Genomic DNA, 19,206 nt, shown 5'->3' on the forward strand with positions numbered 1-19,206 from the left:
AATTACTAAAAGTACAATTCAGAGAATCGTGACTTGCACAAGGCATCGTGAGACATGAAGGATTACTGGACAAGCTATTACAAATTGAGTCAAGCACATGCTGGCTGCAAACACATTTAAACCAATTAGGTCACACTTGATATTGTTTAAAACAACCAAAACATTCACAGTTACCATGTAAACCAGATAGCTATTACAGAACAGCATGTATCTTCATAAAATATCAATAGATCATTAACACCAGGAGCGTGGCCCACAGCAGGCGGGGGACAGCTGTGACATCCATAACTGGTTTCCTTATGTATTGTAAGTATGTATGCTAGCCTGCAGCTTCTACTAAAACCAGCACACACCCTACTAGCTACGCACTAAACTTCCAGACAAGTTCTAGGGGATGGTGGATTTCTGAAGACATCATGAGGACCTTTCCTACAGACTTCACAGGCATGAAATGACTAAATAAACATTCACAAGCAATTAAAATCTTTGAAGAAAAGAGCAGACTACGGGCCTTACCTTGAATGAGTGAACAAACAAATGACAACAGCAAGACCTACAGTACCAGCAGCTTTGAATAACACAACCGTAGTAGTTTAATACTGATTTATGGAACTTAGTTCCTGTAATGTAGCCTTAAGGGTCCAGAGGAGGTTAGTCATGGAACATCAATCTGTCACAGAAAAAAAGTTCTACCACCAGCATCAATAAAAAATATTCTGATGTGCAAATTGCAGATACATTATATCATGGTTTCCTGAGCCCCTTTACCTTGCATGGCTTACCTAGCTAAAAAAAAAACGTTACATACTTATCATGAATATGTGCTAAACAACAGATGATGACATTCAAATGAGTATACACAGCGAAACATCTCGAAAACCACCCTAGACAATTAACTTAATTGATATAACACATTAATAGCCAAAACACCAGAATAAAAACTAACTTGTTTTGGAACATTGTTCCCAATGCATTTTAAAAACAAACTTTATTCAATATCTCATCATAGTAACAATGAATGATGCAATTAACAGTTGATAATATAAATTCTGTGTTTAAATTTTATAATGCTAGCTTTTTAAAAACTTTAAGTAAATAAAACAATGCTGTATAAAAATACCAGTAAACACAACATGCAGGATTTTGAATAAAAACAGAAGCATTGTGATAAATAAGGAAACTACAAAGCATCATTTAGTACTACTTCTGTTGGCACTCTACAGCGTAGAACTGACATGTAAAGTAGCATGTCACCATATATGGTAATAACTTGTAAAATTGAAACCCATTAGTGACAGTGTACTTAACATCTCATACTAAATGACTAAATACACAGAGTAGAAGACTTCTTGTCACATCAATGGTATACATATCCTGTTGGATAAAGTGGGCGCATACATCATGGTCTCTGTTAGACCATCCTTTCAGAAAAAAAAAAGTTGACAGAACAATTTGTTTGATGTGATATAATACTGTTTTGGATATCTAATATCCTTAGATGCTGCATATCCAGCACATTTTTCAAGTTTTAATTGCACACCTTCAGGGATGAACTAATGGTTGTCATCTTGAACTTATGATTGACAGGAATGTATTCTATGACAGAAGCCCTAATGAAATGGCACTCCCATCCACCCACTGCACACTCAAACAACCTGTTCACGTCTATTACATAAATGATGATGTTGGATGATATGACTTTGATGCAATTTAGTCAGTTGTTGTGTTATGTTCATACAACTGGGATTACTCCCAAGTTAATGTTGTGCTACTTCTTAAAAACTGTGCACCTGTCTTTTAATAACTGTTAAGTTTAAATTTGCTTACTAATTACCAATTAATTAGTTGCAATTGATATAGTTGCTATGGAGTTTACATATTTGGGCAACATGTAGTTAGACCACTCCCCACACATAAAGAAACCCACACACACCCACACACAAACAAAGAAAAGTGTGATCATGCCAGACTTGTCAACATTGCCTAGCTTCAGCTATGTACAGAGGTTCTAATAGTTCTTGCACATCAACAAATCTAAAACAGAAGTCACATGCGGTAATTATATTCAAAATGAATCAATTTGATTGGTTGAAATATTGTGCACGTGATTTCGCTTATTATTGCTGTCGTGCAAAAACTACAGAACCTTTGTATCAGCTATGGAATAGCAAGACAATTAACTGTCACCACTTAATTCAGCTGACTCCATGACTATAACTCGTAGGATACGTGGGTACTACAACACTACATACACATGTACTACATACACATGTACTATATGGTTTGTACTTCATGATAAGACAAATGATAGTTGTACAATAGAGATTATGCCAAGAGACAGTGCCAAGTAGACAGGTTCACCTGCATATTTTACATTCAATGTAGCAATAGCTACAACCAGTTACCCAGATATGTTCTAAAATGAAAAAAAAAAAAAAAAACTGAGTCCAGTAGTCCAGTCCACCACCAGTCCAGTGATTGTATACATCTCGATTGTGTTTTCTCTATTATACATGGCCACTGTGTGATGGGTTGCATCCACCAAAGTTAAAAAACTTCATTGTTCTTGCTATCATACAAGGTCGATATTAAGAGTTGCTGCTCTTAAAACACTCGTACAGCATATAGGAAAACTACTAAACGTTTTCAGTACAGAGAGAAGAATCCATGATACACACAGATACCCAGACATACAATTTTCCAAGGAAACCATAACCAACCAAGTAACTACACAATCACACCTTTCAGCAAAGTTCTGCTGAAGCATTATTGCTTCCTAGGTTAGTAGCTATGACATACATGTGTATAGAGTTGGTCAGCCATTTAGTTAGTGAGTTCTGAGCTGTTCTTTTGTCTAATCTGTGAAATCCTCAAAAGATCACAAAGTTGCACTCTAACACAGACCCCCTCCATCCCTAAATTCAAAGCAGTTGGTAAAAAAATTATTTCAGAATATACATTGCAGGTTCATGGCTTCATGTTTCTATGTCATGTTAGCTGTGTGCTAATAATCATCAGTTACAGATCTGATGAGAGACAAGAACAGAAAGTGGAAAGGGGACTAAAGCAGCCATAACATATCATTTTAGGATTTGAAATGTTTATATCATGATAATGCACTAACTGTAGCTCATTATAACAACTGTCAAGATAATCACTCGCTCATTTATTATGTCCATAAATTTATCATTATGCCACATGATGTGACAGTTTTCATTTTAGTAAGCCATTGACTAATGTAACCATCTCAAGTAAAAAAATCTATGAAAAACTAAAGTCACTAAAACCATGTAAATCTTCTGCTGGTCCTGATTGTTTGTTTCAATCATAATTGGAAACTAAAATCATGACAACGAATTTTAAAATGTTGTAATTTAAACTAGAAACGTATATTTTCTTACTCATGGCCTCCTGTAGTTTACAGTAATATCCAAGAATTTACAATAAAAATGATCATGATTCTCCTGACCAAAGCAACATTTCACATGGTAAACAAAAGGATGAACCTAGCACAACTTCATAACAGGGAAAGATGACACAACAGCATAGCCAACTCCAGTAGTAAGTTATCCACTATACGGGCAATGAAGAGGGAACAGTAGCAGAGAAATACAGAACAAGGTGTACTGAAAGTTGGACATAGAGAGTCACATGTTTCACATGCTTAATGATCACACAAAATGATTCATTACTCTCACTATAACAACACACTGCCTGCACCACTTTACTATAGTAACAACCTGTCTGTACCACCCAGTAACCAAGTCATCCTAGAGGCAATCTATATCATGTGACATATGCCATATGCTGTGCCAAAGATAGAAGCAAGGGAGGTCAGTGATGATCAACTTTTGGATATAAAGGTCAATACGGTAAATAGAGGAAATAAGCAAGCAGTTCTGTCTGCAAGCATTAACTACATTAATTTTCCCAGATAATACATTAAGAACATCTTTAGCAAGGGCAACAAGTGTCGTTGACAATAAAATGATAACCTCAATTATAGTCAAATGATTCTAACAATGCGAGGTGATTATGAATAGATGCATTACTAAACTAGGTGATATAGATGTGTATGGTATGGCTTCATCCATTACAAATATACATCCAATTTTTAATTGCATGTACTCATTTCTACAGGTGAAAACTGAATGTGGTGGAATGAGATGTATCCATATGATAATGATGTGTGTGCAATATTTGATTGTTGAATTTGGCTTGTTGTGTCAGTGAGAGTTGTAATGAATGAATATTGTAAACTAGCCTTTTGGCATACCACAGTACGTTCCACGGACTTACCTCCTATGTCCTCCTTAGTGTCCCATTTATCTTTGCCAACAGCACAAGGTGTTGATTCACCACATGATGGCTTCCCTATGTTTGTAACAGGAATTGTCCAAGTTTTCTGTGGTAACTGCATTGATTGGAGAGATCCTTCTTGTAGTGTTCTTCATTTGTAACACTGTGTGACGGGCTGAACATGGCTGAAAACAAAGCGTACTGGCCACTTCATTATTTTAGCAATTGATAGTTGGGATGAACATGTAACAATAAGCCTGGTGCCATTCTTTCGGTATGCATGGGTTCACCAGTCATAACAACGTTATACAGAACAGTTGGGCAACCTATCACCTGTTCCTACCTGACTGAGTGTGCAGAATAGAGTGAGTGATAAACTCCTAACAAAACATACACCTAAAACATTAATGGTGCTAAGAAAGGATGTGGTGTTAAGAAATCTGGGGACATTTACATCCTTAACCTCTCATCCATTTCCAAACATGACTAACTTTAGGTTTCATACTTTCTATATGTTAATTATGTTAGCAAACAATTCCAATAAAATAAAAATAAAATCTAACAAAAAAAAAAACCCAGGGATTATTCGTCACCAGTGACGGTAGGACATGTTTACTACCACAAGTACACAAAAATTTGAAATTTTCGTAGGGACCATAGCACACACCAATAAAAAGTACTGAAATAAGCTGGAGTAGTGCACGATATTAAATTATAGTAAAACAATAAGAAGTGTTATATCCCTACTGTGCTCAAGATACCATGCACAGTAGGGATATAACACTTCTTATTGTTTTACTATGATTTAATATCGTGCACTACTCCAGCTTGTTTCAGTACTTTTTATCGATGTGCTATAGTCCCTACTCTAGTTGAAAATTCCAATTTTTTTTTTACTTGTTTGTTATCTTAAAAAAAATTTATTATGACTGGTGAACCCACGCATACCGCATCAAAAGAAAGAAATGGTGCTACATGCCCCAGCTATTAATTATTATCGGAAAGTGAAGTATTCATTATGCTTTGTTGTCAGTTTTGTTTAACCCGTTACACACCATTACAAATCAAGAATTGTTCAAAAAGCACCTCTACAATCAAAGTAGCTGCTATGAAAAGTACGGACAATTTCCGTTATGAAAGGAAGCCATCACGTGCTACCACCAAATCGACACCTTTTGCTATCAGTAAAGATGAATGGGACATAAGAGGAGGACACTGGTAAGTCCATGAAGAATGCATTGTATGTACTGCGGTATGCAAAAGGCACATGTCTGGCTGAAGTGGCATCGAACAGTGAAAAAATCAAGCCTGTATGTAGCCTTAGCCGTTATTGAGTTACACTTGTCTGAAGGCATCAGTCAGTCAGTCATTCACTAGAAAATTCCGTTTAATAAAATATCATATCAACTTGTTGAAAACATTTTGGGTCAATCTGAAGGCTTGGTTTTACCTAACTAATGTTGCTTCATTGTTGTCAGGGAAAAGTGAGGCTGGTTTTTTGGATGCCTAAACCTTTACTATACAGTTATTGTACTGTATGATATAGTTAATTTACAAGGAAGAACTATCTCAGGAAGCCACTAGTGCTAAATTGATTAGAATACCAAGGAGGCTGACATTAGTGGAAATGCTGAATTCTAACTGCTTCCAAATACATTACATGTAGCACTGATATCATCATCGGTGTTTCACGCATTACATAATACACAGTAAGAAGTAATACAACATGCTACACTTTCTTGTAATGGATAATTACTAGTCATTATATGCGTTACAGTAATATTATTACTGAACAAGTACTAATGCATTACTTAACTAACGTGTACAGCGTACGTACGTTGCTGTAATATTATTACCATTACATTATGACAATGTATAATATTACCATTACATTATGACAATGTATAATATTACCATTACATTATGACAATGTATAACCATCTTCTGAACTCTGCATTCTAACAAGACAGCACCATTAATCTAATCATGTGATCATCAGTCTGGCATTCAGTGACATAGCCAAATTCAGTAGCCAATTATTTACAAATAAACAAGAGTGATGAGTTATACTTTAATAGTTGGGCAGTATGGCAATTGCTGCTCTAGCAGACTAGGTGAGTGAACAGCTCAAACAAGACAAGACAATTTAACACCTCAATGAAAGGTTAATATATTACTAGATTAATACTTTAAAACGAAGTAATAATATGTGGCAGTAACAAGTAGTAACTGCCAAACACTGACCAATGTTGTAGACTGAAATTATGATGGTAAGTCGCTGGATACACTTGTGCACATACAACATTATCAATACACGCTTGATGATATTACATAACAAACTACTACAAATAAATTTCACGTGATCTTGCATTGGCTTTATATACAGTCATTATGTGTACACTATTACCAACCTGTAAGCCGTTAGTAACAAAACCACAAGCATCACTCAATTGAAATTCTTTTTTGAAAGTTCCAAACGATCGGTTATGAGGTAGAGTGGCAATAGTGACTGGATGGTGTTGAGTAGCTTCACCTATAAATACAATACAATTGTATGTAGTTTGTATACTATTGATAAATGTCATACAATATTTACTCTTGATACTACCAATACAAGCACAACATGCCAACTCTATTAAAACATACACATACCCTAAGAATCTACTATGTGTTCAATACAGAACCACAATCAGCTCTCACAACAATACAAAAAGTTGAGTGAAAAAAAACTGTTCTCTAAAGAGTTTTGGTTGATGCAATGCTCTTCTGCCTGTGGTTTTTTGTGATCCACTTTGACAAAGAGTTCAAACAACATATCACAGGTGATGTAATTGTTTAACCAAACAATTATTGAGAATGATCGAGTCTTTCTTTACATGTCTCACCACTTTTAGCCATTTCCAACAGCTCAATCACAGCAGTTCATCACTACTATGAGATGTACCTGATACACCAAGTACTGCAGTGTAATGTAAACCAAATTGTGCTTTTTGAATACTCTTGAGTGAACATGCCAAGTGCCAGTGGTTATTTTCCTATGACCAACTGTAAACTGACATATCAGCAAAGCTATGACATACAATTCATCAGAGTGTCATAGGAATACCTTACTAGGAAAGTGAATGAATTTCTTTTATCAGAATTTGACTGTTTTATTAGAGTAGAGCACTTGATATTGTATGAAGTTTTAAGTTATCAAGGGAGGGGGCTGGTTGAACATCACATATTAAAACTGACATTGTGTTAAAATGATGTACTAATTCTGGAACATTACAATATGACTTTAAACAATGCTCATGCTTTTGTAAGAAGAAATAAAAGAGCCACTTCAGGCCCGAGGGTGAGTGAGTATATTCCATTCAGTGTAGTACCGATCAGCAGTTTTGATATTTCACAGACAGTACATTATTGTTACTTGATATTACGGTACACAGTTTCCAAAAATATTTACTCAAGATAGAATTGTATTGTTGATCATCAGTGATCACAGTATATTAGTCCATATCTTTCCACATGTACACTTTTCCTACAAATGGTAAAGATCATTTTTTTAAATCCATGGTATTGCGGTGCTAGAACTTAGATGGTGTTAAAAACAGATACCGCTGTTTAACTAAATACTCAGTATATTGCTCAGCACTACTAATTCCGGGTGAACAAGTAAGTACGCCTGTAGCAGAAGTTCTCAAGGTATTAAGTTGAATCAGAACACTACTGTCAACATGACACTAAAATTATTTGTGTATGCATGAATTGATACAGTACTCATGCATGTCGCAGTAAGGGTTACGCACATGTGACACACATGCAAAGATCCTATCATGTATGTCATATGCACATACAGCAACATGCATAGTAATCATGTTCAGTGTAACCCTATATTGTGGGCCATGGTTTATTGACCTTATTAGAGAGGTTTTCGAATTTTTAATCATGTGTACAGAAATACAAATGAGGCTGGCCATGAAAAAGTGTCCTGGTTATCAAGGTGTCCCCACACTTCAGGGTGTCTTTTACACAATTTCACAAGATGCATTATAGAATCCCACAATGTAAAATTATACCTGTTTGTTAGGTTATAAAACAAAATATTATACTGCATAACAGCCACACTGGTTTGGTGACTCATTGCCATTCATTATGTGTATGTTATAATTTTGATCTCCTGATTCTATGCACGTGACACGAAGCTTCTCATGTACACACAGATTGACAACACACATGTTTAGAAGGTCATGTACATACAAAGCAGGGGAGCCTGCTGCATACCTACACGTCACAACAACCACAAGATAGTCAGTGCTTTCTATTTTGTGCATAAACTATCAACAATATATGAAAGTGATTATAACTGTCTTGTTCCGAGGCCTACAGTACTAAAGTACATACACAAGTGTGCCTATACAACACACTGGATTCAATAACACATTTAGCACTTTGAAAATGCTGTACTACAGTAAATATATAGGAATGCTACACAGGAACAAACATACAGCATATACATAAGCACAATGTGATCTTGAAAGAAAGATAGGGTAATGAGTATGGCTGCTAAACAGAACGAGTAATGTAGTATGAGAACGATGATGTACGTGTTGATGGTGAGGCAGCTAATGCTATAGCACATGTTACAGTGCTCCACTTTTCAGGTACAAGCTAGTCCTACTGTTTCTGTGCAGTTTTAGCGAATGCCATACAATCTGATATACGAGCTATCCACCTTGAAACAATCTAACTCCTTTCTAATTCTAAACACACAATCATTACACAACCGAAGAGCTTCTTTTACCTACCATAGCTTTACTTGCATGCGCTAACTGGCCTACTCTATATGACCGAATTCATAATAATCACATTAGGCTATCAGCTTTTGCTACCACATTTCTTGCAGCATTACAATGTAAATGGGTAAGGAGTATACATGTACTGTAAGAGCTCAATAAGCAGTAGTGAAATACTTAAAATACAGTTTTCGTATATGCCACCACTCATATTCAGCGTTTAGCAGTGGGCTGTTTAAGGGCCCTTCACTAGTGAGACCCAATAAATGTCAGTCCAGTGTTCCAGGTCTAGTAAACCAGTTTACTGAATAATGATGGCCGTCATGCAGCATTTTTCTACTACTCTATAGGGAAGACCCTGCAATCAGTCAGACCAGCTGGAAGAAAATTATACTAACAGCACCCTGTTTCAGATCTGAGATAAGACCATCATGACTAGTGCAAAAATAATTAAAACATGGGAATAGAGATTACTGAAAAAAGTAAAGAATCAAGAGTCAAAAAAGCCAGCATGTTAAACACACAGAGATCTCTATTTGGATATGGTAGAAACTAAGGAAAAAAACAGTAGTTTCTTCATACATCAGGGACAGATAAGTACTGTACTGAGAAGTCCAAATAGAGATCTCTGTGTGTTTAACATGCTGGCTTGTTTGATTCTTTGCTTCTTTACTTTTTTCAGCAATCTCTATTCCCATGTTATAGTTTTTAAAATTATTTTTACACTAGTTTGTTTACTTTTTGTAAATCCATTTATGGATAGCTAACATGATAATAAGAGGTACTGGTGGTGCTACAGTACTAAACATCTATATCAGTCAGTAATCGTGTACAGTAGCTAGCTGTTAAAGGCTGGTTTCCATATAGTCGCAAACCATCTGCACATTGCCTGCGAGTATTACTAGCATCTTGATGGGGGCACTTGGTAATTAATAGTATGGCTTCTGATATATACACACTTGTGCAGCTAGGGTAGTTGAATAAGGTGGATATGGTCGGACACGAACACGAACATTTTCAAAATACACTCCTACATTTATACAACGGTTATTTTTCATACCTAACGTAGTAGTTTTCACTTCCAGACACAGAGATCGAATCGCATGTGTGGAGGATAGGCTAGCATGCTACAGAGTACCATACACCATATACTGTTGTACACACACTATAGAAATCTAATGCACATTCACAGGGATTCAGTTGGCATGCCCCAACTTAGCCTCGCAAGCCAGGACCTTTGTAGGTATAAGCGCCTGCGCCTTATACCGAAAGCTGAGAGCTCCTGGGTCTGGTCTATGACAGTAAACTAGGGTGGATCTCTACAATCACAACTGCATTAGATTTCTAGAGCACTTGTATAGCAGGACATTGTTTATAATACTTGTAGCGTGCTAACCAATCCTTCACACATGCACTTATAAATGGATAATCGCTACACGAAGACCATGTCTGGGCCTAGAAGCAAAGACTACTGTACAGAACAACGTTAGGTATGAAAATTAATGTTGTATAGATGTAAATTATATTTTAAAAATGTCTGTGTCCACCCATATCCGCCTTTTCCAACTACCTGTGCAGCTATGTGATCACAAGTCAAGTCCACAGTGGTACACAACAACATTGCTGTTCTGGTATGCACTTAATATACTGTGGTGAAAAATAGGTAATGATATAGGGTTTCCAAATGAATAGATTGGATACTTATTAACACATATTAACACAGTGGTTACCCTCGCAGAGACTATGGCAAAGTGAACCTACGAGAAGCAAATTTACTTGAGAATTGATGTTATCATTGCAATATACATTTAAAAATAGGTCACGGACATGAAGAAAGACATAGGAAGGCAACCTATGTAGTTTTTATCCCCTAAAGTGAATAGCTTTTCCTGTAGAACAGTGAAAAAAAAGTACTTTTATCAAGTCCTTTTGACTTCACTTTTGCTAGTGGACCTAAACGTCTTCCAAATTAACTTATAAGGCTTCCTTTGAGGTTTGAAGAGTTTCATGTTTAGTTGAGTGTTCTATTAGGATTTTGGAAAAAAAAACAGGCAACCTCTAGCATGGTTCATAATTAATGTGAGCATAAATGCAGTGGAGTCTCCACAGATACTACATGACCACTACTGTAAGTATACCGAATGCAGTGGGCATGAAATTCCTACAATATGATTTATTTATTGCTGGCAGACAGTAACTACTAATATGCTGGGGGAGGGGATTACATCCAAGGGAAATCATACACTAAATAGACTAGTGTGGGCATTGTGTATGTCTTAATTATGCCTTGCTATCTTTAGAACCTAATGTGGTCTTTGTAAAAGGTGGTCTTTGTAAAAGGTGGCTTCATTGTAGTTAGCCATCGCTTTCACATTTCCTGAAGTATAATGGTAAGGAGTATAAGTGCAGTTGAGCATAATAAATAGTAGATTGATTGATTGATTTATATATTTAACTTCCGAGCAATCGGCTACAGCCATTCTTTGCTCAGAGGGACACAATACATAGATAGTAAACACAAAACTAAACAAAGCTAGTGAAATTGCTAGAGGTCAGTTTTGCTATTCTATCATTTTGCCCTTAGCTAGCAAGACTAAATAAACCTCAGTCCAGTGATTATACATAGCAACACCCTTAAATAGACTACGAAACTCACTGGTATCAACTTTAACGGGGCGTTTACCAATGTTTCCAATTGTCTACAAGAATAAATAAATGACGGCATATTTACACATGTACACAACAACTTTAAACAACTAACTCACCCTAGAAAGCCAAGTGATAAATTTCACGTATTTCTCCCGTATGTGAAAGGACCACCCCAAGGCCGAAGTTATGTTATAAGGGATTATAAATCCCCAAAAACATACTATCCACCACCAAAGCAACATAATTAACGATGACTTTTTTTCGCTCGACCACTTCTGAGAAGACCTTACATTCACGTGAGTTGAGGCGTGAGCTGTCAATAATTAAAAGCCACAATCGATTATCGTCAATAGTGTTCCGAGCACGATGGCTGGCAGAGTTATCGTTTACGGCGGAAAAGGCGCTCTCGGTAGCTCACTGGTAGCATTCTTCAAAGCTAAGTCTTGGGTGCGTTGGTGTGGAAAAATTGTGCAGTGCAGAATTTATACTAAGTATGTTTATATGCAGTGGGTAGCATCTGTGGATATTTTCCCCAACGAAGAGGCTGATGCCAATGTAGTACTGACGCCTACTGATTCGTGGACAGACCAGGAAAAAGAGGTAACTTTTACATGTTTTGCGTAAGGTGTTTGCTCGAATATTTTTGCTGGCGGCCAGCCCCTTTTTTCCTGCTAACCGTTCTCCGTGCGGTCCGCTGGAAAACAAAAAGGGGATGGCCACGCGAGACTACAGTAGAGTATTCACTTGATCCCCCTCAGCTGCATCAAGTTGGAAACTAGCTATAGCAGGCTAAGAAAATTGCATTCTGAGTCATATAAATTCACCACGGTCAAACTGAAAGGTCAATTAACAAGGCCAATTTTAAATGATAGACAGCAGTCAAGCTGTTTTCCCAAGCTGCACAAGTAAGTAGTGCACAAAACTATAGTGAGAATAAACAGAACCAGGTAAATGGTCAAGACAAATTCAACATATAGGCCACATAAACCTAATTGTTAGTTTCTCAATTCGGGAGGGTGGATTTTGCACAGGTTAGTACAGTGACTATTGAAGTGATACCCCCTTGCTGCATGTCAGTAGGGCCTACTTTATTCCACAGACTGGACTCGCGGACTGGATGTACTGAGCTGGAAACAGCTTTTAATCAACAATCCAGGCATTATCCCTCTCTTGCAACAATGGAGATACCACTATTGAGCTACAATGACTGGTACTGCTCTTCCTTACCAGCCATGAAAGTAGCGTGTGCACTAATTAATTAGAACACGCTTACGATACATGTGTATTAGCAGTGATATAGCGTGATAGAGGCTATTGATATAGCGTAGATGTTTTCCTTTGTTGCTTTAGTACTAGCTAGTGTTACAGCTGTAGAGATGAGCCAGTAATTCTTCTTAGCAGGTAGCTAGGTGCATAGATACTAGGTGGCACCACCAGGTGAGGTGATGGAGCTATGCAAATAAACTGGCTCATCACTACAGCCCTAACGCTAGTGTTAAGTACTGAAGCAACAAAGGAAAACATCTATGCTACAACAATAGCCTCTATCACGCTTTATCACTGCAAGTACACGTGTATTGTAAGTGTATTCTAATTGATTAGTGCATGTGCTAGTGTCATATGACTTCTAAGGAAGAGCAGTACCAGCAGTTGTAGCTCAATAGTGGTGTCTCCAGTGTTGCAAGAGATGAATAATGCCTGGATTATTGTTTAAAAGCTGTTTTCAGCTCAGTCCACGAGTCCAGTCCGTGAGTCCAGTCCGTGGAATAAATTAGGCCTGTCAGGGGTGTGTAAAAATATCATAATGGGTCTTGTACTGTGAAATGTGGTGCACCAGAGGAGGTTGGTCTAAGCGCCACACGAATTACACAAAATCATTTTGTTGAGGAGGGTAATAAGCCAATCTCAGTTTAATTCAGTGGATCATCGTTATTCCGTGTACACAATATGTACGTACATGACAAGTCTGGTGAAGTTGTATACACCAAACTGTGACTTATTAATTTCACCCAGAATTCAAGCGATTTTTATGAAACAAAGTACATTGCCTTGAAGCTTTCGTGAAGTATGTTCTGAATACCTAATGAACCCCAGTGAACCCCTTTCAGTTTCGTATTGCGACTATTGAGGGTTACGTGAAATACTAAATAATTAAGAGTAATATATTTAGGTAGCGCTTAGAGCATGTCCAACACTCCTCTGGTGGTGCACTGTGAAGATCCTATTGTATTCTTGGCACAAGATTCTGCTGTGCATGAGTGATCTGTAATGCGTACATTTGAAGAGTTTCTATATTTATTTATTTATGCGATTCACACATACATACTAGAAGTATCCGGAAATTAAATAATCACTGTTAAGCTTGCTAGTTAACAATATTGCCAAATCATGCAGGGTGCTCGTTCAGTCAATTTCCATAGAGCTGCTGAATACATCCAGACTGTAAATTTTTTGTGTTACTTTCAGAATACGAACATACACAGTTCACAAATTTCCCAGTGTATAAAAGAACCATCATAACTTATTTTGTTTCACACATCACATGATTTAGTTGGCCTTCAATACTGATAACTTTATTGAGCCTAACGAAGTATGAAATTTTTTAATCCAGTTCATTGGCAGTACACAGTGTAAAACCTGTACACTAAAGGCATGCAATGTAGCTTCTCATTTTTGTGGAAAATAGTGGCTGTAATATTCTGACAAGCCACTGAAGACCTCTGCATGCACATATCAAGAACTAAATCACTGTTAACAAGGAGTGCAACTGAAATTACAAGGGTATTTATAGGCATGTACAACAATAGAACAAAAATGTACAACAGAGAATTAAAGTACACTTAATGGATATACATTTAAAATGCAAATGGACATAATTAGACTAAGGTAAAAAAATATATGTAGCTATAAAAGCAATACATTAGAGTCCATTACAAACATGGTTACAAATACCTACAAAAGGTTAACTTGTGACACACACATTATGCAATAAGTTACTATGGTAACTAATACTCTATAAAATATATTTCCTGCAGTTGGAGAGCAAAGTGGAGAGTATTGTCACAGGCTTCAAACTGGACGCAGTCTTATGTGTGGCTGGTGGTTGGGCTGGAGGTAATGCAGCTTCAAAAGCATTTGTCAAAAATTCTGATATGATGTGGAAGCAGAGTGTGTGGTCATCTGTTCTAGCATCGCAATTGTCTGCCAGACATCTGACAGAGTAAGAGTTTGTTAATATTGTTCTGCTGTATGTATACCTGTACAGCAGTCCCTGCTGACATGAACAATTACCAATGAAGCACCTAGATTAATCAGTGGAGCCTGTAAATCTTGACAATGTGCACACCTGCATAATTCAGAAACGTACATAAACAAACATGGAAAATCAGGACATTTTGGAAGGCGTCCATATTATACTGAGTAGTCACAGGCACAAGTATTATGTATTGTATTGTGAAAGCACGTACCCTATAAAATAAATTTGAAGGCTATATGGACCCATTTACTAGAAAATTGGTACGCATAGAATTTGGAGATGATGAGGTCTCTAAAAGACCTGCTAGCAGGTTCTAGACCTCAAGCATTGCAAATACCATTGATTTGCTATGCTCTCCCAACTGTATTGGGCAAAATCACCCAAGCCAACACGAGTTTTACCACTCCATTCCTTTTATAAGCATGCCTAAAGCAATTCGATTATGGGAGGTACCATTTAATGTTGAAGCTACGTTGGTCAGGATGAATGGAGAAGTCCAGTAATATCACAGAAAATTCTGTTTAGTGCTTATCTGTTTCTAGAGTGTTTTAAGCACGTTTCGTCTTCAATTAAACTGTAGATACACTTTAACAGAGACCTAGATGGGTAAGCTTCTTTGTAGAATGGTTATTTTGCGTTATTTGTAATGTGGGTGTGGACCGTACGCGAAACCAAGCCTGGTCTTTATCTGCTGTTGTGCCATAAATACAACAACTTGTCGTCATCATAATCACTCTTGAAAGTCAACTGTTATGTTAATTCACCTGTTTTCTTTACACTGCTGTGACACTACCCATGGTAGGTGCAATGACAGCAACTTGTCAGTGAGACAATTATCTTCACTAGCGTCTGTCTTCAGGAAGCAGCAATGAGGTGCTAGCTTTGATTTCTCTTCAGCTCTTCGATAAAACAAAATATGTTCCATCTTCCACACTCATGTTAAGATTGTGTGACGATTTTAAATGACATCTAATCCAATCCCACAATATGTGCCCATATAAAATGCTTTCATTTTCTAAGTCCCTCAGATCTTTGCTTTTTAAAAACCTTGGCTTTGCCTTGGTTTTTAATCCACTCATTATTCTCTAACCTACACTTACAGGTATTTGCACAACAGCATGTCATGGGCGTGGGGATATGGCTGTGGAGTCTTATATGACTACTGATAGTATGAGACTAAAACAACAATTGGAACGTGTAAACAAGGATTTTAATGAGTGAAAGCACCGTTTTTGGTATAATTTTTATGTCAAACTTCCACAATTTCACATACCTTTGCAATGCATAAATATTTCTTACATTTTGCCATGCACTTACAAGCTGTTCTGTTGTTTGCTAGGGGTGGACTGCTGTGTATGACAGGAGCCAAGGCAGCATTAGAGGGAACACCAGGTTGGTTGTGCATGTGTAATGTACGTGTGCACGTATCCCTTGTCTGTACACTCTTTTCTATTCATTGTATGTAGTACTGTCACTCAGTGTTGTTGTGCATGTGCATAGCATGTGTTATTTGTTCAGTAGTATAGAGCAATTTCAGCAAGTGAGAGCCTCCCAATTGTCAAGATACCACAAAGGTATCGGTCAAATTGTTTTGTAGTAAAGCACAGACCTGTCTTCCTGGTGTAACTAGTCTTAGTATACCGTCACAATTAAACATGCCTTCACAGAGACCAGAAACACTTCAGGTAAGTTACCACAAATTTTAAACAAGATAATTTAATGGGAGTTTCTACTGATTGACAGACAACTAACTAATTTGTTTCATTAGTAGCTGTTGCAGATGGATTTCAGATGGGTACAAGTGAACACAGTACTACATCTTAGCTTCTTACCAGTTACCACCTATTTTTGTCTAGTCAATCAGTTCCACAGTTTGAATTTCATAGTTTGGGTAGTTTTATATGGTAACATGGACCAATACCACTGGGCTATAAAATTACAAGTACACAATTTTTTTGGAATTTTCAACTAGAGTAGGGACCATAACAAATCAATGAAACAAGCTGGAGTAGTGCACAATACTAAATCACAGGAAAACAATAAGAAGCCTACTGTGCATTTCCATTATGGTGTCTTGAGCACAGTAGGGATATAACACTTCTTATTGTTTTACTGTGATTTAATATCGTGCACTACTCCAGCTTGTTTCAGTACTTTTTTATCGATGTGTTATGGTCCCTACTCTAGTTGAAAATTCCTGTACTGTACTTGTTTGTTAACTTTTTTTGTAAAATAACATTATTATGACTGGTGAACCCACGCATACTGCATCAAAAGAAAGAAATGGTGCTGTGCACCCCAGCTATCAGTTATCATCTGAAAAGTGAAGTATCCATTATGCTTAGTTGTCAGCTATGTTCAACCCGTTACACAGCATTATGAATCAAGAACTGTTCGAAAAACACCTCTGCAATCAAAGTAGCCACTATGAAAAATATGGACGAAGGGAAGCCATCACATGCTACTACCAAATCGATACTTTTCGCTGTCAGCAAAGATGACAAAGGAGGACACTGGTAAGTCCATGAAAAATGCATTGTACATACTGTGGTATACCTAAAGACACCTCTTAGGCGGAAGCGACATTGAATAGTGAAAAAATCAAGCCTGTAGCCTTAGCCGTTATTGAGTTATGCTTGTCTGAAGGCATCAGTCAGTTACTCAGTCAATCAGTAGAAAATTCCATTTAATAATTAAAAAAAAAGATCATAGCAACTTGTTGAAAGCGTTTCGGGTCGATCTGAAGGCTTGTTTGGGCCTAACCAATACTGCTTCATCATCTTCAGGGAAAAGTGAGGCTGTTTTTGGGTGATTTTTTCATGGGCCACACTCATTTGTGGTTCCTACTATGCAGTACTATCATACTGTATGATGATGTGTGTGGTAGAACATTTCCCTTGAGTATTTTAAAGTATATCATTGTTTGTCACCTATAGGTATGATAGGTTATGGGATGGCGAAGGCTGCTGTTCATCAACTAGTGAAGAGTGTGGCGGCTGATAACAGTGGAATGCCTAAGGATTCTACCACCGTGGCCATTTTGCCGTAAGTTTGTGATTGTATGGCACATGACACAGGGGCTGGAAATAGTTACTGTAATGATTAAGGTTTGGTGGAATTAAATTTTAATTTGCCAAACTGAAGGAAACTCACCTAGCTTCATTTGCTGATTAGTTGTTGCACATTGATCAGTAAGATAGATCTGCCAAACTTTGTCCACCATTTACAGTAAATTGAATTAGTTACTGTATGCATACATGGAGAAAGTAGAATGGTAGAATATTTTGAAACAAGACTTAAATGTTTGCTTGAGTGTATTAGCTACTATTGCCAATACCTATTGTTATGTTTTAGTGTGACACTCGACACTCCAATGAATCGCAAGTTCATGTCGACAGCTGATTTCAGCCAGTGGACACCACTTGACACAGTCTCACAGTAAGTTGTACTGTTTGTAGGGAATAATATATATGTCTGTGTAGTGTTTAATATTTATCTGGGCATGTGCCCAGTTGCAGCCCGGTCACGTTTCATGATCCTTTGTGTTAGCAAAATGTTATTTAAAATTTGTTCAGTGAAAACTTTGGACATTTGTTTTTTTAGGAAACTATTTGAGTGGACTACTGACAAAAAGAGTAGACCAGCCAATGGGAGTCTAGTACAGGTTGTTACTAAAGATGGGGTCACTTCGTTTGTACCAACTGAATAACACATGAACTGATCAAGTTTAGAACACATTTTGTCTATGTACTGAGCTTCTAATTGACTGCATTATGTATTTGTTATGTAATGGTTGGTTGGCTTGATTAACTCTGGCTAGTGAATTTTAGTAGTTGTGAAAATGGGACAAATTGAAAGTGTGAATAGAAGAGCATTTAGTTTGTGTAGTCTCATGTGGCCTGACTTCTGTTCCAGTAGGTACTTCTAATTCTAATTGTTAAGCCCCTGTGCTGAAATAGAGGTCTGGTCAAGTGTGAGACGACATAATTTGAGTACTACTCTGTGTTACTGTTACTAGGGTATTGCCTATTTAGACAAGATACTCGAACAGTCATTTCTACTGTTTGGTTAATTGATGGAGGGACTACTGTAATTAGCTGCTTGAGTGTTCTCATCATACATGTATCCATGTTGTGTGTTTGAGACATTCTACTGTATGGTTACTGCACACAGTACTTCAATACAAGAAATTTCTTTAGACACTACCCTGGTATCCCAGCC

At 37.2% G+C, this 19,206-nt stretch overlaps 2 protein-coding genes across 2 annotated transcripts in view; one reads left to right on the top strand and one right to left on the bottom strand.

The window, feature by feature from the left end:
* The window catches only part of LOC136267883 (glycerol-3-phosphate acyltransferase 3-like), a 24,375-nt gene extending 12,329 nt beyond the window's left edge, over nt 1-12,046 (bottom strand). Inside the window, exons 1-3 of the mRNA XM_066063059.1 lie at nt 11,846-12,046; nt 11,737-11,779; nt 6,711-6,832 (exon numbers count right to left, since the gene is read on the bottom strand). Coding sequence (XP_065919131.1) covers nt 6,711-6,832; nt 11,737-11,779; nt 11,846-11,971 — 291 coding nt within the window. The 5' untranslated portion in view covers nt 11,972-12,046. The remainder of the gene's footprint in view (nt 1-6,710; nt 6,833-11,736; nt 11,780-11,845) is intronic.
* Nucleotides 12,022-18,814, top strand: LOC136267884 (dihydropteridine reductase-like). Its single transcript, XM_066063060.1, has 7 exons — nt 12,022-12,176; nt 12,237-12,329; nt 14,765-14,949; nt 16,325-16,377; nt 17,922-18,030; nt 18,340-18,423; nt 18,589-18,814. The coding sequence occupies exons 1-7, from the start codon at nt 12,096-12,098 to the stop codon at nt 18,692-18,694; spliced, it is 711 nt and encodes a 236-aa protein (XP_065919132.1). The 5' UTR covers nt 12,022-12,095; the 3' UTR covers nt 18,695-18,814.
* Nucleotides 18,815-19,206: the final 392 nt, after the last annotated feature.

The sequence above is a fragment of the Dysidea avara genome, chromosome 10 (assembly GCF_963678975.1).
Source record: "Dysidea avara chromosome 10, odDysAvar1.4, whole genome shotgun sequence".
In the NCBI taxonomy this organism is placed as follows: domain Eukaryota; kingdom Metazoa; phylum Porifera; class Demospongiae; order Dictyoceratida; family Dysideidae; genus Dysidea; species Dysidea avara.